The following is a 26119-nucleotide window of genomic DNA, read 5'->3' on the forward strand; positions in this document are numbered from 1 at the left end:
ACTTGTTCTGTAATAATTTACACTAATCCCCTAATACTCCCTTGCGGACCCCTGGTCCTGGTCCAGTTTGAAAATTTTTGCTCTAGTGTAGGGCTGCCTCCTATGAGTCGAATAAAAGGTAGTCGGGTAGTCGCTGAAAAAAAATAAAAATCCACCCGAATTGGTGAATTTACGCAGTGACAGATTGTGCACGGCTGGTTCATGCAGTTAAAATCCAAAGTGTGAGAACATTTCAAGAGGGTAAAGAACGATCACAAAAAAGTGATGCGCGACCTCAAACATAAAGGTGCGTTCACACCATGTCATAATTATCGTAACAATTCTGAATTGTAAAAAGCCTTCAAATGCTTGTATAACATGTAATTACAACGTATAAACTTTTTTCTGTGAGCTACGACTTGTACCATGTGGCCGCTGTACCACCTGACCACTGCAGATTTAAGGTGTGTTTGATTTGAAGTGGTGCTGTGCCGACCGATCGGTGTATGACATCACAGTACCGCAAATACTGATTCGAAAGCATCCAGAGCTTTATTTACGGTAATTACAACATGGCTGCATGACTTATCATTTAAAACATGTAAGTACTAGTAGCCTAATGTTAGCCACTTTACATGGCCGCTTGCTCTTACATTAATGATAACCTAGATAAATGTGCACTAATATTCAAGTGTTCTTGCGGAGTGTGGAAGCTAAATTAGTAGCATGCTTACTGCACGACATGTTTAACTTAAATTCCACGTCCATGCCATCAGAGCACATCTTCTCAAAGGCCGGCTTCATTGTGAGCAAGACATGGGGCTCACTTCTCCCCGACAACGTGGACAAACTCGTTTTCCTTTCTAAGGCTTGTTAGATGGCTAATGTTTGCCACTGTTGCTGTGTCAGGCTTTATGCATGTGCTTGAGGGCTTAATTTATATTTTAAATGCTCATTATGGTTTAAAATTCCCCCCTGACTAATCGACTAATGAATTAAATAAATGACTAACAGTCGACTAAAGGAAAATCCTTAGTATTGGACAGCCCTACTCTGGTGCACCTCTACAGTCAGCAATGACTATTCACTTGAATTCTTTCTTTCCTTAGCATTCCCAAACGATCTCAGGATCTCTCTAAACCATCTGTGGTCAAGCACAGCACCAACGGTCTTGATACTGAACAGAAAACTTCCAGCACACCTGTCCGAACAGCAACTATGGAAACACGAACACCACTGTCCACTACCACTGTTGTTAGTGATCCCCCCATGACCAGAGATGATACTCCAAAAATAACATCATCCCTTTCCTCACAACCCATCAGCAAATCCACAGAGGGAAAATCACCAGCTAGTGACAAGACATCAAACTCTGTCAATTTAAGAAGTCAAAACATTGGAAAGAATGAGTCACATGGCACAAAGAGAGTTTCGGAGACATTCAGAGCTCCAGGACAGATGCCTGAACCGTCACGGGTGGAGTCCAGCAGAGATAGCCGCCAACAAACCAGAGAGAGCAACATGGATATCATAGAAACTCTGCCCAGTTTTGACTATCAGCCTCAGAGCCAAGAGGTTGTGCAGGGTGAAAAGGTCACTTTCAGATGCCAAGGTGAGTCTGTTGAACTGAAATGGCCGAATTCAAATATAGAATTTAGTTAGTATTAGTTAGTATAGTATTAGTATTTAGTTCTGGTCTTGAATGCTGATTGGTTAATGCAGCTATGATGTGGCCAGCTAAAGTTAATATATATTTAAATGTACTAAATTGCAACTTCATTACATTTGTGTATTTTCAAATACATTTTTAATGCATAACGTTTCAATAGAACTGACATTAAAGTATATTTTAACGTCAGTACATTCGGCAGTACATATTAACTTTAACCATATTTCAAAGACAATAGAACTAATCATGCAATTACATATATAAAGATGAAATACAAGTAAAGATGTACTTAAGTCCCACTTAAGTGGGTCAAAAAACTCAGCAAGATCTTGAACTGTATGAACATTTATGATCTTTTGGTTAAGATTTTTGTCTTAATTTCTGGAAATATGAAAGACGTCCTACAATAGTTACATGACAATTAGTTCTTTGCTGGGGGAAACAAATGTGTGGGTCAATGATATAATTTTTTGACCAAAGGCATTAATAATAATAAAAAACACTGATATGACATCCAAAGTATGTAAGGTATTACAACTACATTACTTTTATTGAATCCAAAAGGTTTTAATTAGATTTTACTACATATAAAGGTATTTTAAAGAGTTTGAAGTGTCAAAAGGTCATTCGGTTTAACCGTCCAAAGGCCAATACAGCCATTTCATGATTAAAATATCTTAAAATGTAATAAATGTATATATTTTTTTTTTATTCTGGCATGATTTTATAACATCATGTATCAATACATCATGTATAATGTAAAATGGTATTCTAATTATGTGTAGAAGTTACTTTGTTATGAGATAGAATGTCCGGAAAAATGAATTTCATTTATGTCATTTGGAGTAACCAATATAAAGGGACCATTTCGAATCAAGTCATGTGTTCAATATCATGTGACTGGATGTGACATTATTCAGACACCTGCAAAGGACCATGGTTGTGAAGCAAAGTAACTATTTGAAAATTTCATGTTTTCACTTGCTCATATGCATATCCTGAAACATCAGGTCATTCGGTACAACCTCTATAAAACATGGAAAATGTTGTAATGTTTTAAAAACTTCTACTATATATAATATGTTTGATTGTCCTTTTGCTAGCTAGCTAGCTAGATATCAGCCTGTTAGCATTGTTTGAAAATATCATCATTCGGTATAACCAAAAGTTATATTGAAATTTTGGTTAAACTGAATGACTTTTTTGGTGACAAATTTTGTCCATCTTGTAAAAAATTAATGTTAATTGATTATAAAAAACACATAATCTCATTGTTAACACTTCATGAAACTTCAAAATTAATTATAACTCCATTAGTTTTTTTGTTTTTTTTTTACACTTACTCGTCAATGACCCGTATACAAATGAAACTGTTACATTTGAATTATGTAAGAAGAACTGTAGATGTTGTGTAAAGTTGTGTAAAGTTATGTTGATGTTGTTAAATGAGTGATCTCATTCTGTGCTCTCTCAGTGTCTGGGTCTCCAGAGCCAACAGTGAGCTGGGTGAAAGATGGAGCTCCTCTCAGACAGAGATCAGGCGTCTGCACACGACAGGAGGGCAGTCTGCATGTCCTGTGTCTGGAGAACACTCACATAACTGACACGGGACAGTATGGCTGCACCGCTACCAACAAAAAAGGAAAGACTGCGGTCCACTGGAGTCTGACTGTCAAGCGTAAGAACTGAGTAATCATTTTCTACATCTACATTTTAGGGATCGCCATTTAACCTGTTAGTCTGCACCCCCACCCCGCATCCCCCCACCCTCACACACCATTTGAAAAATCCCAAGAAATGGCATACCTAAACTGAAATAGATATAATTCATCAAGCCTTTGCACTACAAGCATATGTGTGGTCTAATTTTTTGGATGTTTGTTGTCATTAAGTCATAATTAATTATTGTCATAAAGAAAAAAAAATATTAAGGGCTTAAATGTATTGTGACGTTATTGGAAACTGGTCATCTCTAATTATTATTCTTTTGTCTTTATTAATTTTTTCTTGCGACTTTCTGTTTTAATCCCTCAGTTGAACAAACTTCTCACTTCACCTTTGGCTTTGTTTCAAAATATCTTCTTAAAAAAAGAACAATGATTCAGACATCCCAGTGATCTTTACTTTTCAAAATTTGTCATAAAACATAATCACTCCTTATAACAGGTTCATAAGGGCTAGCTAGCATTTTAGCTCAGCACAACATCAAAACATGGCAATGTATGACATTAAAATCGTGTTTTTATTTTCTGTGACTCCATGTGCTGCTTATCACAGAATTAGGAAGAAAATATAGAATTTTATAGTGTATAAAATACAACTGTGATAAAGGCTGTGTCGATTAGCATTGCTTTAAATATACTTTATTCTTATAAAAATACCCAAGATGACTTGAGGAACACAGATAAACCATGTATCACCATTATCTATTATCTTCATGTTTCATCAGTTAAAGTGTCTTTATTTGAATGTTATTCAGCTGCAGCGATCTTTGGATGCCTTTGTCCAAAAGGATTTCCTGGAATCTTATAAAATTTATGACTCTTTGAGTCTTGCTTGTGTACTTTCTGTGCGAGGGCACTCTCTGGCTTTGCCTCATTTTGGGAAGAAAAAAAAAGATTAAATATTACTGCTGTCCTCTCTATAGAAATCAATCAATCAATCAATATTTATCCAAATATGTATGCGTTTGAAATAAAAGCCCTAAGGGATGTTGTGAAGTCAAGTGCTTTCATGACGACCATACTGGAGGTTTTTTTCCTCAATGGTGCAGCTGAGGCTCATATGTCATCTTAAAGGTGCCGTAAAACGTCTTTTTAAAAGATGTAATATAAGTCTAAGATGTCTCCTGAATGTGTCTGTGAAGTTTCAGCTCAAAATACCCCATAGATCTATTTTATTTTTTTCTTCATTTTTTTAATTGCCTATTTTGGGGCATCATTAAATATGCGCCAATTCAGGCTGCGGCCCCTTTAAATCTCGTGCTCCCCGCCCCCCGGAGCTCGCGCTTGCCTTAACCAGCATAAACAAAGTTCACACAGCTAATATAACCCTCAAAATGGATCTTTACAAAGTGTTTGTCATGCAGCATGTCTAATTGCATAAGTACAGTGTTTATTTGGATGTTTACATTTGATTCTGAATGAGTTTGAGGCTATGCTCTGTGGCTAAAGCTAACATTACACACTGTTGGAGAGATTTATAAAGAATGAAGTTGTGTTTATGAATTATACAGACTGCAAGTGTTTAAAAAATGAAAATAACGACAGTCTTGTCTCCGTGAATATAGTAAGAAACGATGGTAACTTTAACCACATTCAACAGTACATTAGCAACATGCTAACGAAACATTTAGAAAGACAATTTACAAATATCACTAAAAATATCATGGATCATGTCAGTTATTATTGCTCCATCTGCCATTTTTCGCTATTGTTCTTGCTTGCTTACCTAGTCTGATGATTCTGCTGTGCACAGATCCAGACGTCCTGCCCTTGTGTAATGCCTTGAACATGAGCTGGCATATGCAAATATTGGGGGCGTACATATTAATGATCCCGACTGTTACGTAACAGTCAGTGTTATGTTGAGATTCGCCTGTTCTTCTGAGGTCTTTTAAACAATGAGATTTAGATACGAATAAGGAAGAAACTATGGTGTTTGAGACTCACTGTATGTCATTTCCATGTACTGAACTCTTGTTATTTAACTATGCCAAGATAAATTACATTTTTAGTTCTAGGGCACCTTTAAAGGTATCGACTTTTTCATTTTCATAACTTCTCACACAAATTAAGAAATCACTGTCACCATGAGATTATTAGAGTAAAACAAAGGACAAAAATCAAAGCTGGAGTATTAGACCGTTTTAATTTTGTCAAAATAATTACATTTTTTTTACTCAAAACTAACAGAAAATTTTAACTAATGCAAACAAATAATGCTCAGTGGGGGTTAACTGGTATAATAACAAAAACAACAATTTATTGATCTTTATGAGCAATGCCCACTTTATCTTTTATGAGCTCATTAATTCATACATGGATTATACATTAACATGATTCTTCAGTACTCATGTACTCATTTGGTACTCAAGGAACATTTATTATTTAAAGTTGAAAACAGTTGCTGCTTAATGTTTTTGTGGAATATGCAATGCATTTTTTTTCCAGGATTCTTTGATGATTAGAAAGTTTACAAGAACAGTGTTTATTTAAAAAAGAAATATTTGTTAGAAACATTATAAATCTCTTTAGATCAATTGAATGCATCTTTTCTGAATAAAAGTATGCTACATTTTAGTTTAAGGTGCCCTTGTTACAGTGCAATTATACAAACAAGTTAGGTAAAATTAATAAAAGCATGCACTTACTGTATAATTAGAGTTAGGGTTTGGTTTAGGGTTAGTTGCTTGTAGCTATGCATAATTTACTGTTATTACTATAGTAACTACATGTAAGATGTGTATCAGGGACACTGTAAAATAAAGTGTTGCCAAAAGAAAAAAAAAAAGTTACTGTATAGTAGAATGGTTATTCTATTATTTTATATTTTATCCTAATTGAAAATCTTGATGGAAAATTTTATGGACATGTTATTTGTCAACAGTCATTTATAAATAATAATAATAATAATAATGTTATTATTATTAATCTGACAGTGCCACCTATTGGTGAAAGCAATTGCTTTCAGATGCTATGTGGTTTTAAATGCCCAATTATATTGGTGTATTCATGTATGTTGTAGGTGTGAGGGTGGAGGCTAAACCCCCAGTGTTCAGCTCTACTCTGAAAGATTGTTCGGTGTCAGAGGGACAGGACTTCATCCTGCAGTGCTCAGTAGAGGGCAGACCGCTGCCTGATCTCTCCTGGCTGCACAATGGTAAGATGACACACTGTTTGAGTGACACATCCAATTATCATTGATCCAGTAATTCTCATTTTCCAGTCACTTTAGATAAAAAGCATCTTCTAAATGAATACACATAAATGTATCCGCCACTAAATATCACATAAAACCATGATTAATATAGTTAACTAAAACTAAAACCATAAAAAATCCTGTTTTGTTCCTTGAAATTAAAAAAATAACATTAACTGAAATAAAATAATAAAAAAAAAATAAAAAAAAAAAATATATATATATATAACTTAAACATTTTATTTTAGTTAGTTGCCAAAGAAAATTAACAAATAATTTATTAAAATAACTATTAAAAAAAAAATGTGAAGTTAAGCAGTTTCTTTGTAACCAGTAGAGGGCAATAGTGTTGCTGTTTCAGTGCTGTTTAAAAAACCTTAAAAAAAGAGAAAATACTGGGCAAAAAAGCATGAAGATGACTAGCTTTTCTATATGTTCTTGACCTACTATGCCATGTCATGGAGAGATAATTTGCTAGATATCTGTCTCTGCTCATGTCTGAGACAGAAGGGTTATGAAGGTTAGTGTGTGCGTTTGTATCACTCTGTTCTCTGTCCAGCTAAAATGGGCTGTATTTAGTGTTACCCTGCTGTCCATGTGAAATTGTGAATGCAACCACATCTTAAGTCTTATAGCTGAGTTTCATAGCAACAAATGCATCTAAAAGTAGTGCTGCTGCAATTTTGAACTGAACTGAAATTGTATTGAATTGTATTGTATTGTTGGGTTCTCAAAGAGCCTGAACAATGCTACCAAACCTACCACCTTCAAAACAACACGACAATAATCCAAAATGTAACATTCATCCCAGCATCTAAAAAAAAATCCTTAAAGTTCTGTCAATCCATCCATCCATTCTCCAAACTGCTAGTCCTAGTATGCTGGAGCCTATCCCAGATTCTCTGGCTGGAGATACACCGTTTACGATGACAAACGTAAACGTTGAATATGTCTTTACTGTTTAATTGTTACAAGAAAACAAAAGTGAAAAACGCATCCCTTCAATGCTAATGTTTTCTGGGTGGTTGTCAGGGTGTTGCTATGTGGTTGCTAAAGTGTTCTGAATGGTTGTTAGGACCTTGCAAGGTCATTGCTAGATCTGTCGTGTTCTGGGTTGTAACTAGGGCATTGATAGACATGCTAAGGAGTTTGGTGTGATATTTAGCATGATGCTATGCAGTTGTTAAGGTGTTGTTACTGGTGAATAGAAAACCCATTCCCAAGTCTCTGTGGTGTTGGTCTCTAGTGACTCAGGTCCCTCGTTCACTGTCTGCTTTTCACCTATTTTTCATTGTTTAATTGTTTTTAAAGTATAAGTCAAGGTCATTTTTATTGTCGCTTTTAGCACATCGCATAAAAGTAATCGGTTTCTTCAGGAAACAACAGTGACACGTGTACAAAACACTACAAGATAACCATAAAACTGACAATAAATATAGAAAATAGTACCACAAGGTACACAGAACAGAATGAAAAAAATGATTTGACAGTTACTAAGTAAGTAGGTAAGTACTAGGTTTATACAGCTAAGTATAGCTAAGTACTATATACTGCAATTACTATTACTTAGTGAACATTATTGCACATAAGTGATAAAATATACTTTACGAGGTAGAGTGATATTATTGTCTGTTTTGGCTGGTAGGTCAGTCTCAGTCAATGGTAGTGCACTATTAAAGCGATAGTTTAGAGGGGTTTATTGTCACCGTCTGTTTAAGCAATAGCACTAGTGATGCTTGCCTTAGCAAATACTACTAATAATTATATGAATTTTAGCATGCACATGATAATGCTAGTTCCTTTCTATTATATGAAATTAATGTTCAAATTGTAGTGTATTTGCAGTGTATTTTTGTGTCTTTGATCATTGCTAAAGGACCCTTTGGTGTAGCAGTTTTAATACCATATAAACTGTAGATTCTCTGTGTTGTCCTTGAACAAGAATCAGACTGTAAGACTCATGGTGCTGTTCTTAATACAGACTAGCTAAAAGCCTCTTGAGTTTGACTCTGGGTTTCCCCGAGAAACTGTGAGCCGCAGTAGGAGCCTTTGAGAAAATATGAGACCTTACAACCATATAAAGGCAAAACATGCATCACTCACCCTGAAATATTACACACAGATGGACATGGTAAGTCAGACATCTAAGAGAGAGAGAGAGATAGAGAGAGCTTACTGCATCTGTACAGGCTGATTTTACAATCCCTGGAAAAAGTAAGGGGTTGTACAAAAAGAAAGTCGGAAAAAGCATATTCCTCATGATTTTGAGAGGAATGCTCTTCCAATCATGGTGGTCTTGGGGACATTTAGCAGCAAAGCCAATTACAAGCAAAAACATTTAACAATGTGAATTATATTGCAAACAAAGAGGAGACAAAGTATGAGTAGTATGGTCATATGCTATTCTGTACATTTCCCATTTGACAGATACATTCACACAGCCACCAGAGGGCACTATCTCAGGAGTGAAGCTAAACTGTGTATAAAGTGCTACAGGGATGACATATTTTTGTAGGCCAAAACACGAAAAAAGTTTTTAGCATTTTAGCACCCCAAGTCAATGTTGTTGTTTTTTTTTTATTTTATTTTATTTATTTATTTTATTTAATGGGGTATGTATTGTATTGAATAGGGTTGCAAAATTCTGGGGATTTTCAAAGCTGGAAACTTTCCATGGGAATTAACGAGAATATATGGAAATGAATGGGAATATATGGGAATTAACGGAAATTAATGGGAATAAACAGGGAATTTGCAAAATTTCAGGTTAGCCTATAACAGGGTACTTATATGTAGTTGAAAAAACATCTTGCAGCATAATTTTGGTTAAAACAACCAGATTTAATGCAATTTCAGTTCAATTTTTACCCTGGACATTCACACAGCAAACTACATACTGCAGGGCCACACCCCCTGCATGCACTGTGCATTCCCACAATCCATAACATGCACATCTGATCAAAAACAGTAATATTGTGAAATAATACTACAACTTAAAATAATTGTTATTCTATTTTAATATACATTAAAATATAATTTATTTCTGTGATGCAAAGCTGAATTTTTAGCATCATTTCTCCAGTCTTTAGTGTCACATGATCCTTCAGAAATCATTCTAATATGCTGATTTGACACTCACGTATTCATGTTGGAAATAGTTGTGCTGCTTAATATTTTTTTTTTTTATAACCTGTGATACTTTTTTTCAGGATTCTTTGATGAACAAAAATTTAAAGAACAACATTTATTTAAAATAGAAATCTTTTGTAACTATATACACTACCGTTCAAAAGTTTGGGGGCAGTAATTTTTTTTTTTTTTTTGAAAGAAATTAATACTTTTATTCAGTGTGAAATTGATAAAAAGTAATATTAAAGTGATATTGTTAGAAATATTTCTATTTTGAATAAATTCTGTTCTTTTTAACTTTTTTATTTATCAATGAATCCTGAAAAAAGTATTACAGGTTCCAAAAAAAATATATATATATATATATTAAGCAGCACAACTGTTTCCAACATTGATAATAACGGAGTATCAAATCAGCATATTAGAATGATTTCTGAAGTATCATGTGACATTGAAATACATAACACATAACAATTGCTGCAATAAAAATATATTTATTTTACATATTTACTAAATTAGAATTATTGAATGCAAAATGTTTATATATATATATATATAATGTGTGTGTGTTTTTATATGATACATTTTATATAAATATTATAATTGTATATAAATTTCCCAAAATTTCCAATTAATTCCCATATATTCCCATAAATTCCTGTTAAGTTTCCAAATTGGAATATTTCCAAAATTCCCCAGGTTAAGTTCCCGTGGAAAGTTTCCAGAAAGTTTCTGGAAATTTACCGGAAAGTTTCCGCACCTTTGCAACCCTAGTAATGAACACAAACTCAAGATATTTTCATGTTTTATTCTATGATATAAAATACATCAGTAATACCCCCCTTGTGATTTAGCTTTTAATTGTGGCTAAATGGGATTATGCACAGAGTAAACATCATCACACCTTCTCATTCTCTCTCCACATTCTCTCTCCACTTTTAAAGCCTCATTGTGTTTATAATTGCACCTTTACTAACAATTCTGAATCTAACTTTCAGGGAAAATGTTTTTAAGTAAAGTCTGAGTTTTTCGAAAGCTTAATAGTTGTGATGCTGAAGTCATGCAATCGTGTTGTAGTTTGTTTATAGCCTAGGTGTATCTTGTTTACTTCTGGCGATTGTATTTAGGCTTCAAAATTCATAAAAGTTGTAAGAATCATAATGTCACAAACATGCTGTGTAGTGCAAATCCACAAAAGAATGAGATGAAGAATGAACAAGATATCAGGGATTTTAATAAGCACAGCGAATAAACAAGCAACTACACATTAAACACTGGAAACGACAAACACATAACTGGGAAAACTAAGGGCTTATAGACAGTGAATGATAATAAAAAAACAAAAAACAAAAACAAGGTACAGGTGTGAAACTAATCATTCAGAAACCATAGTAACAAACTAGGACAAGAACTAAAGTTGGGTGCACACTGTATGATTTATAATAGTCCTTTATGAAAGATCGCTGCTGAAGAACTGTGCTACCTTCAATAAAATCTTCTCCCCATAAGAACTCTGGCCAAGCTTACTTATTTTATGTTTTAGAGAAATCTAATACATTGGCGAGCCACCCAAACGACTGCACGGCCAAATACTGCAAAATCTAACATTTACGACTATTGGTTTTCAGACTGTACGAACATGATCCCCCAGTCAAGACACTTTAAAAATGGATGCACGCAAGAAGACTCGTCCGGAGTTTTACATCATCGATCCATGACACGTTCAGTGACATGAGCTGCAATTTACATGCAGGATAAAGTATTTTGATCATGATTTTGAGTTTTGATCATGGCTTCTCATGAAAAGAAAACTGGACAAAAACAAAAACAAAGCCAAAATGTGTGTGGAGCAAGTGGTGGTTTGTTGTTGTTGTAGGAGAAGCCACACTACAGGACTGTACATCAAATCTTCTGACACTGGCAGAATTTCATCAGAGGTAAAATTTGTTTGCATGGGTCATTAATCGGCTGTCGGTGAACGTCAAACTAACAGTCAACAAACTTCAGATTTTGGCCTAGGATCCGAGGAATCTTTTAGAACATAAAATTTGTCTCAGACAGCCAAATCGTGGCCAAAATCGGACAGTGTGAACCCGGTTTAAGTCAATCAGAAATAAAACCAAAAAAGAACATGACCGTTACACATAAACTCTTGTTGGTCATAGAGCTTATTTTATTGCAATAATCGAAAAACCAATAGAAAAATCCTATATAGGGACAACACTTGTGGCTTGGCCTACAAAAATACCATCACTGTCATCACTGCACCACTCTATTTTATTATTATGATCACGCCAAGATAACTTTGTCAGTATTTCAGCTGGAAACTTTTACATAATGGGTTCCCTTCTCAGTGGAATGTGGAATGTGTAACGTTAAAAAGTTCTCAGCACTTCAAATGATGATCAATTACTGATACAGTCTTTTTCTTTTCCTTTTTCTTTTTCTCTGTCTCTGTCTTTTCAGATAAACCCATTCCACATTCACACACTGCTCAGCTGAAAGTTCAGGCAGCTGTTTTGGAGGATGCAGGCGTGTATACGTGTGTCGCAGTGAATGATCATGGCAGAGCTGTGTCTACAGCTCGTGTGCTGGTTAAAGGTAAGACACACATATTTGCCAGTACATTCAGAATGCATCAAAATTTAAAAGTAACATTAAATGTTTTTATGTTCAGTGTCCAAATGTATTGGATGTAGAAGTCTAACTTAAATCTGTCTGATTAGATAGGATAGGAAAATATCTAATGCAATAACATTTCACAAAAAGTTGTTTTTGTGATTTTCATTGTAGAATAATATTAAATTCAAACAGTATTGTGACATTTTGTGGTTGTACAATGTTGATGGCTCATACTGAAAGTTAATGTGGTTACTCTGCCAGGACAGAACTTAAGATCTAATTTCATACATCCACTAAAAGTCATCAAAAAGCCTTAGCTCCTGAGAAAGCTCTGGCAGCATTTGAGCACAAATGGCATTTGCTTTGGTATTTTGTATCTAATGTAATGGCAATCAGGCATTGTGTGGTTTTAAGTGTCTCGATATATTGGGGACCACTTTATTTTTTATTTTGTTTTAACTCTTTCTCCACCAGCGTTTTTTAAAAAGTTGCCAGCCACTGCCAGCATTTTTGATCATTTTCACAAAATGTTCATGCCCCTCAGAATATTTTGTTGTATGAATATCTGAACATGCATACATATGAAAACCTGTTTTATCCTAGCTTCATGCATTCATTTTTTTTTTATCATCACTTGAATGTGGGTAAGTTTCATAAAAAAAGCAACATTTTGAACTACAATGTGCATAAGCAATGCTTTTATCGATTGTTTCTGCTCCTTTTTTTTTTTTTTTTTTCGGCCTGTGTTTTGAGATTCTCTACTCTTTCAGAAGATGTGTAATAGGGCCCCCTACCATATAACAGTCAAAACACCTACATTTACGAGACATCGTTTCCCCACTATTGATGGAATTTTCCATCATTTATGATAAATCTATATAAAAAAAATATTTGACTCTTTTTCTTTTCTTAGAATGGCTTAACTTAAAGTGCTGTAAAAAAAAAATTTGGAAAAAAATATTATTTTAAGGTACTTTATGATATGTTGCCATATGGCAACAACGTACAATAGTGGAAAAACTTAAAATAAGTTTAAGTGTATATAGTTAATATTTTTCCTCAGAAATGTTGTTTGTATTGAATCAATTAGTGCTATTATAAGTTTTAGCAGTAATTATAAACAATACCTTATACTTATTTTCCAACATCTTGTGTTTTTCCATTCTCTTTTGCTGAATAATGCTTTATATTCTTTAAATTTCACCATTTTTCTGTATGAAACTTCAAAAAGCATTTTTTTTCCAAAGGTGAGATACATGTAGACATCACATTTGGTGCTCTTCACACTTACAATACACTTACAGCCACTTGCACCTGCCTTTTTGAGACACCATGGTAGGACAGTGGTTGGTCTGGGCCAGTATACATGGCTGTGATGGCAGGTCTCTGATGTTGACTTAATCCATAATACAAATGCCATGGCAGTCCTTAACATACGACTAATCAACATTATATCACTAGCATTAATGTTTTTATTGTTACATCTTAACAGACTGCAGCTGATCTTTGCTAGCTATCTAACCTATTATAATAATGTCATTCCATTATTGCGCAGTGTTGCCATATGGCAACACAGACATTTTCTCGATTTACCAAAAACTAATTTCATAAAAACATTTTTGAGTGGTGAATATGTCATCATACCTTACCTGAGATGATGTTAAAAATTTTTTTGTGAATGTGACATGGGCAGGTCCTTGTTTGTTACTGACGTTTTAGTTTGCTTTCAGCAACTACCGACAAGAGATGGCAGTCTGTCAGATATCGCGTCACAGAAAAAAAAATGCATGTCATGTGACTTAACCAAAGCACATCATTGGCTAAATTAAGGTCTTCTCTTACCAATAAAAAAAACTAGAATGTTCTCTTAAAGAGACGGTGACAAGGAAATGAACATAAAGAGTATTTTGCCATATGGCAACACTATGCGGTAGAGGGTTAAATTTTATTTGATAACATTAGAGCCCAGACTAAGTAGTGATTGCTACAATTTACAAAATGTTCAAAATATGTAATCCCACTTTTATTCTCAAGTTCAATGTCATAATCTTTTCATATTGAAAAGACTTTTCACTGTGTGTGAGTCTAAAATGAACTGATTTGGGGTTTTCATACAATTCTGTCAATTGTCTCAGATAAGCCTACATTTCTTGCCCCCGACTTTGCTTGTCAACTCTGAAGGCGATTGAGTCACAAAAACGTAAAGACTCTTGTGAGTTTTTAAATGGTTAGTTCACCCAAAAATGAAAATTCTGTCATTAATTACTCACCCTCATATGGTTCCACACCTGTAAGACCTTTGTTTATCTTCAGAACACAAATTAAGATGTTTTTGATCTAATCTGATGGCTCAGTGCGGCCTCCAACACTTTCAGTGGCGCTTTTATTTAGTGATGTGCGATTTCAAAACACTGCTTCATGAAGCTTCAAAGCTTTACAAATCTTTTGTTTTGAATCAGTGGTTCGGAGCATGTATCAAACTGCCAAAGTCACGCCCCCCAGTGGAGAACCATTGAAATTTCGAAACTCTTCTGACATTACGAAGCCTCGTTTACTGAAATCACATGACTTTGTTAGTTTGATACACGCTCCGAACAACTGATTCGAAACAAAAGATTTGCTAAGCTTCATGAAGCAGTGTTTTGAAATCGCCCATCACTAGACATTGTTGAATAAAGTCGCACAAAAAGTTTTCTCATCGTCACATGATCTGTTTTAAATATGTCTTTAGTAGCTTTCTGGGCATCTGAAATTGTTAATTATCTTGCTGACAATGCAGGACTCACTGAGCCATCAGATTTTATCAAAAATATCTTAAATGTTCCGAAGATGAACGAAGGTCTTTTGGGTGTAGAACGACATGATGGTGAGTAATTAATGACAGAATTTTCATTTTTGGGTGAACTGACCCTTTAACATCTCTCATATACGTACACTGTAGGAGGAGTTTGCTATGTGCTCCGTTGATAAATTAATATTGTAGATGTTTTTTTAAGAGTTATTTTAAGGTCCTCGGGATCAGAGAAACATCTGCTCTCTTGCAGTCTGTGAGGCTGTCTAATGGTGGAGGTTCCATGTTCAAGTGGGTTAAAAATGTAAAATACCAGTCTTTTCCCACACACACACACACACACACACACACACACACACACACACACACACACACACACACACACACACACACACACACACACACACACACACACACACACACACACACACACACAGACACACACATGCTGCAGTGGCTGAATCTGATCTGAGTCTCAGAGGACAACTTGAAGAGAAATTACCCTCTGCAATCTGTTCCATGACTTTGTTGCTGTTTCCAGACATTCATTTATTAAATATTTAATACTGTGCTTGCATATTCAGTATGCATTCTACAAACAGACTGATGCTTTGACGATTATTGTATATGAATGTATACCTAACAGTGAATGAAAAAAAATCGCAGTAGCACTTTATTTTTACAGTCCTCATGTGCATACTATTTAGTCACATGAAAAATGTGGGGGGAAAAATCTAATTGGTTCTAAACATTCATGTACAAAATTATTCAACCCCCAAAAGTCAAAGTGCTGAATCTTTTATTCTTTATGACCTCCAATAAACGCTGCCTGTATGTGCTTAGAAGCTTCTGTCACTTCTCTACTGCAGTTTCGGCCCATTCCTTGCTTGAAAATGCTTCCAGATGATCTTTGGTTTTCACATTACTGTCACAATTATGTTCAGTTTAGTTTTGTTAATGGATTTTTAGTTTGTAATTCTTCAGTTCCTGTGTTCCTTTGATTGATTTTCACGCTACTAATCTGTTACCATGGACACTAACTATCATCACAGCTGTTTGTCATTCATCTCTTCAAAATTGTGTATTTAAGTTCCTGCTGCTCACATAGTCTTCGTCTGGTCACATTTATGTTAAGTGCGTTTGTTCCTGCCTGTTCGCCTGCCTTGTGGATTTATTAAAACTTTGTGTTTTAGAACTTTATTCATCATCTTCATCTGTATTTCCTGCAAGCACCTGTGACAGATGATCATACGACAGGGCAAAAATTGTAGTCCTGGCTCAGGAGAGCCAGCTCTCTTGACGTTGAAACCTGAAGACCTTGATCCAGATTGGGGCTACTTCCAACCACCTCATCGACCTTCCAGACACCACAGGACTGGAGTGGAGGGAGACCCTGAAGACCTTGTTCCGGATCGGGGCTTATTTCAACCACCTCATTGACCTAACAGACACCACAGGACTGGAGTGGAGGGCGACCCTGAAGACCTGGTTCCAGACTGGGGCTACTTTCAACCACCTCATCGACCTTCCAGACACCACAGGACTGGACTGGAGTGGAGGGAGACCCTGAAGACCTTGTACCGGATCGGGGATAATTTCAACCACCTCATTGACCTAACAGTCACCACAGGACTGGAGTGGAGGGCGACCCTGAAGACCTTGTTCCAGACTGGGGCTACTTTCAACCACCTCATCGACCTTCCAGACACCACAGGACTGGAGTGGAGGGAGACCCTGAAGACCTTGTTCCGGATCGGGGCTTATTTCAACCACCTCATTGACCTCCCAGACACCACAGGACTGGAGTGGAGGGAGACCCTGAAGACCTTGTTCCGGATCGGGGCTTATTTCAACCACCTCATTGACCTCCCAGACACCACAGGACTGGAGTGGAGGGCGACCCTGAAGACCTTGTTCCGGACTGGGGCTACTTTCAACCACCTCATCGACCTTCCAGACACCACAGGACTGGACTGGAGTGGAGGGAGACCCTGAAGACCTTGTTCCGGATCGGGGCTTATTTCAACCACCTCATTGACCTCCCAGACACCACAGGACTGGACTGGAGTGGAGGGAGACCCTGAAGACCTTGTTCCGGATCGGGGCTATTTTCAACCACCTCATCGACCTCCCAGACACCACAGGACTGGAGTGGAGGCAAACCGTCATTAGGTGTCTGGAAAGCGTTGCGTCTCAATCCGGAGCACAGCCAGACTCGGAGCACGCTTCAATACTATAGAACATGGAGGAATCGTGTGTGCCCCCCACAGATGCTGAGGGTCAACCCGCCACGACGAGTGAGCTAGAGCTTCAGGATGAGAGGACAGGACTTACCATTGCACTGGAAGTAGAACCCCGACGTGAATCTGACCAGGGGAGTTAGCCTGTGACACCAATGGCCGAGGGAACGAAGACGGAGGGCTGATGGACTTAAATGGGAAATTGTCGACTCCCACCCGGTATCTGAATCTTTATTGCTTTTGGAGAACTTTAAGGGCTCTGATTCATCATTCTGTTCAGATGTATCACTGTGTAAGGACATCATGGTGAACATGAGCTCCTGCGCTGTCTCTGGTAAGTCCCTGCTATGACGTCGAGCCGCAGGTCACGCAACCACCAGCAGCTCCTGTGCGAAAGGATCCTACAGCTCCGCCTCCAGCCTCTGATCATGTCGCTCTATCTCGGCCCGTCGACCTGCCGGCTATGCCTTGGCTCCTCCCACCATCAGCGCCACCGGAGACCGTCGGCCTAGTGGCTCCACCGGGTTCCCTCATCCCACCGTCTCCCCCTTGGTCAGTTGTCACATCACTTCCACCTCAGACATGCAGGTCGTCCACTGCACTCTGACCCTCCACCCCTTCAGCTGCAGTGAAGTGGGGTTCCTTCTTCCCTTCAGTCTCGCTGCCATCCTCACACCGGTCACACCGGCATCGCCCCAGTCCTCGGGTACTCATCACCATGGCTGCACCCAGGTCTCCAGAACCTGCGACGGTGATGGCATCACCATCTTTGCCAAAATGGCTTGATATTTCAAAGAATTCATGATGTCCTTCATACAGTCATGATTTCCACTTTCTCCAACCTTTGCCTTTATTGCAGCAGACATAACGCTGATCCATGGGTCCAAAAAGTTCCAGTTTAGTCACATCACTCCATAAAACATTCTTCCAGAACTCCAAAGGCCTTTCCAAATTAATTGTAGCATATTCAAGTCAGCTTTTTATGTTATTCTTGGTCAGAGTGGCATTCGGCCCAGTCCCGACTTGAAGGCCGTGCTTGTCTAGTGTTCTTTTTTGACTCTGCATTAAATTTTCTTCTTTTTTTTTTTCTCCTTTCATCAGGTCCTCTTGCAAGTATTTGGCAGTTAATTGAGGGAGTTTCTCAAATCAAATGTTTCATTCCCCTTAATGATATTGTGCTTTTCTTCAACACCCTCAAAGGTTTTCTGGTACAACAAATTTTAAACTTATGAATAAGGCTGTCAGCTGTGTCTCTAGGAACTTTTAGTGTTTTGGAAATCTTCTTGTACCTATAGACTTTCTAATGTAATAAAATAATTAGTTCTCTATTGTTAGAGCTCTTTTGACATGACCATATTTGGTACTCAACTCAACACATGCATGGGCTAAATGTATGTACTGTATGCGCAACAGCACAAGCTAATTCAGTTTTGTTATAGAGTTCCCATTGAGCTTAATTGTTTTAACACAATTTTGTACCATGCCATACAAATAAATTACTTAAAAACAGCAGTGTTGAATAGGGGTTGAATAATTATGACATAGCTGTATTACAAAAAATATATATTTGACCTTATCACTTTTAATTTGCACTTAACTGTTATACATGCAATTTTTTTATATTTATTAATTATTACAGTCTCCAAAGTTGAATTTATTTTTATTTTTTTTGCAACTGGACATATGTTTATCTCTCAGCATGAGAAAACATTAGTTTTCATCTTTTAGTTTAAACCAGACCTGTTCGTGGCACAGCCCAAGTTTAGCTAAGAAGCATCATTAAACAGTATAACTCACTAAACAGCACTATACATGAAACTTAAAAAAAATAAATAATTCCCTTTGCTCTTCAGAGATTGTGGGCTTCCACACACACACATACACGCACACACACATAAACGTATCTCGGATGAGAATGACGCAGACATAACGACAGCAGGGGTCAAATTGCTTTTCAAGAGAGAGAATAAAAAACGTGGAAAAGAACACATTACAGCATATAAAAAAGAGCAATAAAAACATACACCATTTCACAATATAAGAAAGACTATTCAAAAGCTAGAGAACAAAAATGTTTTTATTTTTTTAAAAAGTATGATTTACAGTAAAAGTGGCAATTTATGGAGCAAACCTCATGTGGATCAGGATTCTATTCCAAAGTTTAGGACCTATTACAGAAAAAACACGGTTACCTCTTGATTTATAATTACAATGAGGAACCTTTAAAAGCAGTTTATCAGAAGACCTAAGTGCTCTAGAGGGAGACTGAAGGAAGAGGAGATCACTAATACTGGGGCACATGGCCTGCTTGTGCCTTACATTCAAAAAGGATAATTTTGAAATAATTCCTAGATTTCACAGGAAGCCAATGTAAATATGTTAATATGGGAGTACTATGCACCCTTTTTCTCATCCCAGTTAAAAACTGTGCGGCTGCATTATGCACCAATTGCAGGCAAGCTAACGGGAGACCAGTGTACAAAGAACATTGTTTGTTTTTTATCAGCCAGTCACAATGAATATATGATTTATCAGTGAAAAAAAAAAATCAATTTAATCAATTCAAGGACAAAGAACGTAGCTGACTGGCCAGAGTACATAGAGATTATGTGTAAGGGGCTGTATTTAATTAAATGAAATTACTAGAAAGCCAAGGTTTAATGTCATTATAGCACTCACAAACATTGTCTAAAAACATCTGAGGAAAATCTCTCAAAATTAATGACACAATTTATGTAATACTCTTTAAATACTTTTTTTTTTCTTTTTTTTTTTTTTTTGGAGAACACTTGACAAGAAATCAGAGACCATTCCTCCATACAGAATCTCTCCAGATTCACTGAATTCCAAGGTCCATGTTGGTGCCTCTCCTCTTCAGTTCACCCCACTCCTATTCTATGGAGTTCAGGTCAGGGGACTGGGATGGCCATGGCAGAAAAAATAAGCCCACTACATTAAAGATCCAGCATTATAATTAACCAATGGCATGGGGTATTTTTTTATTTTTTTTTTATCCCTGTGTGCACCTACCCATCTAATGTGTTTGCTGCCAAAAAGCTCTTTTTTTTTATTTTCATCTAACCATAGAACCAGGTCCTGTTTGAAGTTCCAGCCGTATCTGACAACTGAATATGCTGGAGTTGTTTGTTTGTTTTTTTTTTTGATTTTTTGAGAGCAGAGGATTTTTTTTCTTGAAACATACCCAAACAACTTGTGGTTATGCAGGTGCTGTTTTAAATTTTTTTAGGCTTTCTTACCCAAAGACACAACTAATTTCTCCAACTGTGATCCTTGGAGGGTCTTTGTCCACTCAAACTCTCCTCCTCAATGTGCATTAAGACAATATAGAAACACATCCTCTTCCAGGCAGATTTGTGACATCTTTAGTTGATTGGAACTTATTAATTATTGCCCTTATGGTGGAAATGGGAATTTTTAATGCTCTAGCTATTTTCTTACAGCCACTTTCTATTTTGTGAAGCTCAACAATATTTTGCTGAACATCAGAACTATATTCTTTGGTTTTTACCTATTGTGGAGGATGATTAAGGGAATTTGACCTTTGTATTTCCTCATATATACTCCTGTGAAACAAGAAGTTATGGCTGGATAATTTCATGTTCCTCACCCTGGTGTGCTAAAAAATGGATATATGAATGGGAATATACTTATACAGATATTTTACTCATAAGAAATTCTAGGGGTGCCAATAATTATGGCCAATGTGTTTTTTGGAGCAAGTGGATCCTGTGGCTCCGCCTCCGACCTTTGATCACCTCACTCCATCTCGGCCTGTTGACCTGTCAGCTCCGGCTTGGCTCCTCCCACCTTCGGCTCCACCAGAGTCCCTTGGCCTTTCGGCTTCACCATGTTCCCTCGTCCCACTGGCTCCCCCTTGGTCAGTCGTCACTCCACCTTCGCCACGGACCTGCGGACCTTCCATTACGCTCCTTTCCTCCATCCCTATGTCTGCAGTGGGCTCCTCCTTCCCTTCAGGTATACCAGCACACCTCAGATGCTCGTCGTCGCAGCATCTCCCAGGCCTCCTGTACCAGCGATGTCGCTCTTCTCCATTGGCTCTTCGTCTGCACCCTGGGATTCATCGGCTCCGCCTCCGTTGGTCATCCCCAGTTGTCGTCAGCCTCTACTCCACCCTGGCTCCTCCCTTCCTTGACTCTGCCATGGGCTATCGTCTCTGGGCTCTGGGTCTGTGCCATCAGACATCCACCATCGCCACCAGGGTCTAGCCGTCGTCCGGATGCCACCATTCCTCCGGCGCTGCCTATAACCGTCTCTTGTCACCATCTCTTGTCACCATCTCCTGTCACCATTCCTGCATCATCTCCATGCCCTACTCCTAAGCCTCTTCCTTCTCCTCACCAAGCCACAAGGTTGTGCCTTCTGGGAAGGGGCGTATGCTTCCGGGGGTATGCTACATATACTCAGTTTTATCTGTTTTCATTGACTTTTAGTTTGTATTCATCAGTCACGTGTTCTTTGTCTTCATTTCCCGCCACACATCTGTTCCTGTGGACACTAATAATCACAGCTGCTCATCATTCAGTTCATCACCTTCATGTATCTAAGTTCCTCCCTGTGCACTCTCAGTTGTCGGTCGATGTTTGCGTGTGGTTTCCCTTGTTTCACACATGCACTGTAACACCTTCTGTCTGTTCCTGTTTATTGTATGATTAAAAATCACTTCGTATTGGATCCTGTGTACCTTCATCTTCATCCGTCTTTATCTTCGTGACACAATGCAGATATATTTTCACAGCCATCTTTGATCATATTTACCAAGGGTGCCAATAATTCTGACCATGACTATATGTATAAAACAGCTGTATTCCCAAATGACCTTATGATGCAGCATCTCCACAAGCTCCTACGGGTCTGCAAAATCCATTAACTTTCATATGCATCAGAAAAATAGTTCTAACATGTTTGAAACAGGATGTCACCCAACTTTTCTCTTGTAGAATAATCACATGTGACTGATTCTGGTGCAGTAGACTGTTAGCACAGATGCTCCTGTGTGTGGACTGCTGAAGATACAAGTAGAAAGGAATGTGAACTAGGAATTCTGAATAAGATGAATCGTTGTCTCTTACACCCAATTTATTAAAGGGTTAGTTCACCCAAAAATGAAATTTCTGTCATTAATTACTCACCCGCAGGTCGTTCAAAACAAAAATAATAACTTTATTCAACAATTTCGTATCTCACCTGTCAGTTTCCTATGCTGTTTACATTGCAGATAGTGCAGGCTTCTGTGTACTATGTCAGAACGCAGACTCATTATTGGCCAATGCTGTTCATGTGAGCAGCATGATGCATGCGTGTGACGCTGACGCAGGAGACGGCCAGTAGTGAGTCGGCATTGTGACACACAATAGTGTTGCATTGCTTTCCCTTGGGGGTCAGAAACCTCTTGGATTTCATCAAGAAATATTAATATTAATTTGTGGTCTGAAGATGAACATAGGAACGACACAAGTAATTAATGACAAAATTTCATTTTTGGGTGAGCTAACCCTTTATTTGCAGACTACTTCACATTTTAGGGAATGCAGCGCTTTTCCATATAGTGTTAGTCTGTATGTTTTTGAGGTAAATTTAGCATCACTCATGTAATCTGTATGTTGTTCTCCAGCTAAGCCAAATGTTAAGAGGTCTGCTGCTCATCCAGTGACTGATGTGAGGAGACCGTCTGCCCCGGTGTTTCTCAAAGGTCTACAGGATCTAAGAGTCATGGATGGCAGTCAGGTGACCATGACCGTGGAGGTGACAGGTATGAAACAAACTTCAGCTTCTCAACATAGGAGAAGAGCAGAGTAAGAATAACATTTTGACCTGGATCTTTTTTAAAATTTATTTATGATTTTTTTTTTTTTTTTATAATGTGCATATCATTGTCAGAAATGACCCTTTTGAAGTAAGATGTAATAAGATTAAGATGTAATATTTGCCTGGTGGAAGCAGAGTATTTTTTACTTTTATGAAAGGCATTATATATGTGGCAGTCATTTTTATTACATACTTAAAGGTGCTCTTAGCGATGTCATGCGTTTTTAGGCCAAAACATTTTTTGTCACATACAGCAAACATCTCCTCACTATCTGCTAGCTGCCTGTCCCCTGAACACACTGTAAAAAAAAACGTGGTCTCTGTAGTCGCCACAAGCTCCGAAAATGGCAATAAAAACAAACTGGTGCAGCCTGGACCATGAAAGATAATAAACATGCTCCAGCCAATAACCGACAAGAATGATTTTAAATGTGCGTTCATGACTGTTTCAGGAAGCGCGGAGGGGAGGGGGAGGAGGAGGAGGAGGGAGGGTCTAGCTAGCCTCTGTTTTGTTTGACAACACTTCGAACGTCAACAGAATTTTAACATAATTAAGTGGAGTTCCTGAAAACAGTTAATCTTATCTATATCAGTTCAAATGAACAGCTAGTTATAACACATGCTGAATGTAAATTTTTTTGTATGAAAATGTAATTAACAAATATGATATTACTTTGTCATTGATATTGGCACAGTCATTGCTAATGGTCAATGTACATTCCTGGGCAAAAAAAAAGGGGGCTAAACACTAATGGTCAGGAAATTAAACGAATGCACTACTTAAAAATCCATTGCTGTCTCAGAAAAACATCAAGACAGTTTTGAATGAAGAAATGAAGAATGAACTGAAGAATGAAGTTTTTGGTAGAAAATGGGGAGTTTGATTCAGAGTGGTTCAACAGAGTTGTGTGAAGTGATGAATCACTATTAAACACGAGTTGCATTGTGATGCAAGTGTGGTGTGTTCGAAAATCTGGTGAGAAATATAACAATTAATGCATCTCTAACAATGCAATTCTTGCTAAGTTCCTGACCATCGATTTGTGATTAACGTCTCGGTTACATAGGTAACCCTCGTTCCCTGAAGGAGGGAACGGAGACGTACGTCGGACAGACCGACGAATAGGAATCTCGCTAGAGAGGCCAATCTACTTCGAGTGTAACTAAACGAGCCAATGCACATTGGCATGCAATCATATGCATCAGCTGCTCGCCTCGCAGCGCGGGTATATAATGAGCAGCAGGTGCGTTGCATCTTCAGGTTTTCGCTGAGGAGCCGAACCCAGCAGGCGGCAGCATCAGCAGGACAACGCCTGTGGCGACGGGACGTACGTCTCCGTTCCCTCCTTCAGGGAACGAGGGTTACCTATGTAACCGAGACGTTCCCATTCAGTCGGTCACGTTCGACGTACGTCGGACAGACCGACGAATAGAATCCCTACCAAAGCGCCACAGGGGCTGCCCTCTTCCAGCGCTCTGTCGTGAGCCACCTGAACCCCCTTGCCTAAGGACGGTGGGACCAGGCTCACGCAGAGAGGGTCGATCACTGTTGTTCCCAAAACCCACTCAGTGCGACAATTGGATAACGCTGGGAAAGCGTAGCCTTACATGCGATAAGGAACGCTGCGGAAGCCATATCCTTCCCCGAAGGAGTTATATGGATAAGTACATATGGACTAACCTTGTAGGTTGTACAACATATGGAAGAACTGGGGTGACTCCACTCGGTGAGAGATGGGTTCTCCCAGAGGGAAAGACACGGGCTTCGTTTAGGAGCAGCCGTGGAAAAAGCCATATGGGATCCCCGTAGGGTCACACATATGGAACCCAGCCTAAATCCAGTTCTCAAGGATACAACGGAGTATAGGCCTGGCGCCAGACGCTCCGCCACGTCGGCTGCCGAAGGGTAACCGGAGGACTCAACAGGGTCTGCCCGTAGGGACTCTCTGGAGAATAGAATGCGCATGTAGCGCAGCAAGCCGACACTAAGCCGGGGCCTCTCCGTGCCTCTGACCTGAGGCGAGAACACGGGAGGAGACCGGCTCGACACGAAGGCTATAGTATCTAGCGAACGTGTTAGGTGTCGCCCAGCCCGCAGCTCTACAAATGTCTGTTAGCGAGGCGCCACGAGCCAGCGCCCAGGAGGATGCCACACCTCTCGTGGAGTGGGCATGCAACCTGAGCGGGCAGGGCACGCCCTGAGCTTGGTAAGCCAGGGCGATGGCATCCACTATCCAGTGGGCCATCCTCTGCTTGGAGACAGCCTTTCCCTTCTGCTGGCCTCCGTAACAGACGAAGAGCTGGACTGAGGTCCTGAAGCTTCGAGTTCTGTCTATGTACAGTCGCAAGGCGCGAACTGGACAGAGCAAAGCCAGGGCTGGGTCTGCCTCCTCCGAGGGCAGCGCTTGCAGGCTCACCACCTGATCCCTGAAGGGAGTGGTAGGAACCTTGGGCACATAGCCAGGCCGGGGTCTCAGTACCACGTGGCTGTCACCCGGCCCGAACTCTAGGCACGATTCGTCGACCGAAAATGACTGCAGGTCCCCTACCCTCTTGATGGAGGCCAATGCCACCAGCAGCAAAGTTTTCATAGAGAGAATCTTTAAGTCTGCTGACAGCAAAGGCTCAAAGGGAGCAATCTGGAGTGCTCTGAGCACCAGAGTAAGGTCCCAAGAGGGTATGGAGGGGGACGAGGAGGATTTAACCGTCTCGCCCCCTAAGGAACCTGACGACCAGGTCGTGCTGACCAACAGATTTGCCATCTATGTGGTCGTGGTAAGCGGAGATAGCAGCAGAATGGACTTTGAGGGTGGAGGGGGACAGCCTACGCTCCAACCCTTGCTGCAAGAAGGAAAGCACGACACCGATCGAGCATCTTCGGGGTCTTCTCGGCGAGAAGAGCACCACTCGACGAACAGGTTC

General features: G+C 38.8%; 1 protein-coding gene across 2 annotated transcripts in view; it reads left to right on the forward strand.

The window, feature by feature from the left end:
* The window catches only part of mylka (myosin, light chain kinase a), a 119217-nt gene that overhangs the window by 55184 nt on the left and 37914 nt on the right, over window positions 1–26119 (forward strand). For both annotated transcript variants that reach the window (XM_067409665.1, XM_067409664.1), the window contains exons 8-12: window positions 1089–1591; window positions 3123–3326; window positions 6395–6529; window positions 12164–12298; window positions 23004–23141. In XM_067409665.1, the coding sequence (XP_067265766.1) occupies window positions 1089–1591; window positions 3123–3326; window positions 6395–6529; window positions 12164–12298; window positions 23004–23141 (1115 nt within the window). The remainder of the gene's footprint in view (window positions 1–1088; window positions 1592–3122; window positions 3327–6394; window positions 6530–12163; window positions 12299–23003; window positions 23142–26119) is intronic.

The sequence above is a fragment of the Chanodichthys erythropterus genome, chromosome 14, assembly GCF_024489055.1.
Source record: "Chanodichthys erythropterus isolate Z2021 chromosome 14, ASM2448905v1, whole genome shotgun sequence".
NCBI lineage: Eukaryota > Metazoa > Chordata > Actinopteri > Cypriniformes > Xenocyprididae > Chanodichthys > Chanodichthys erythropterus.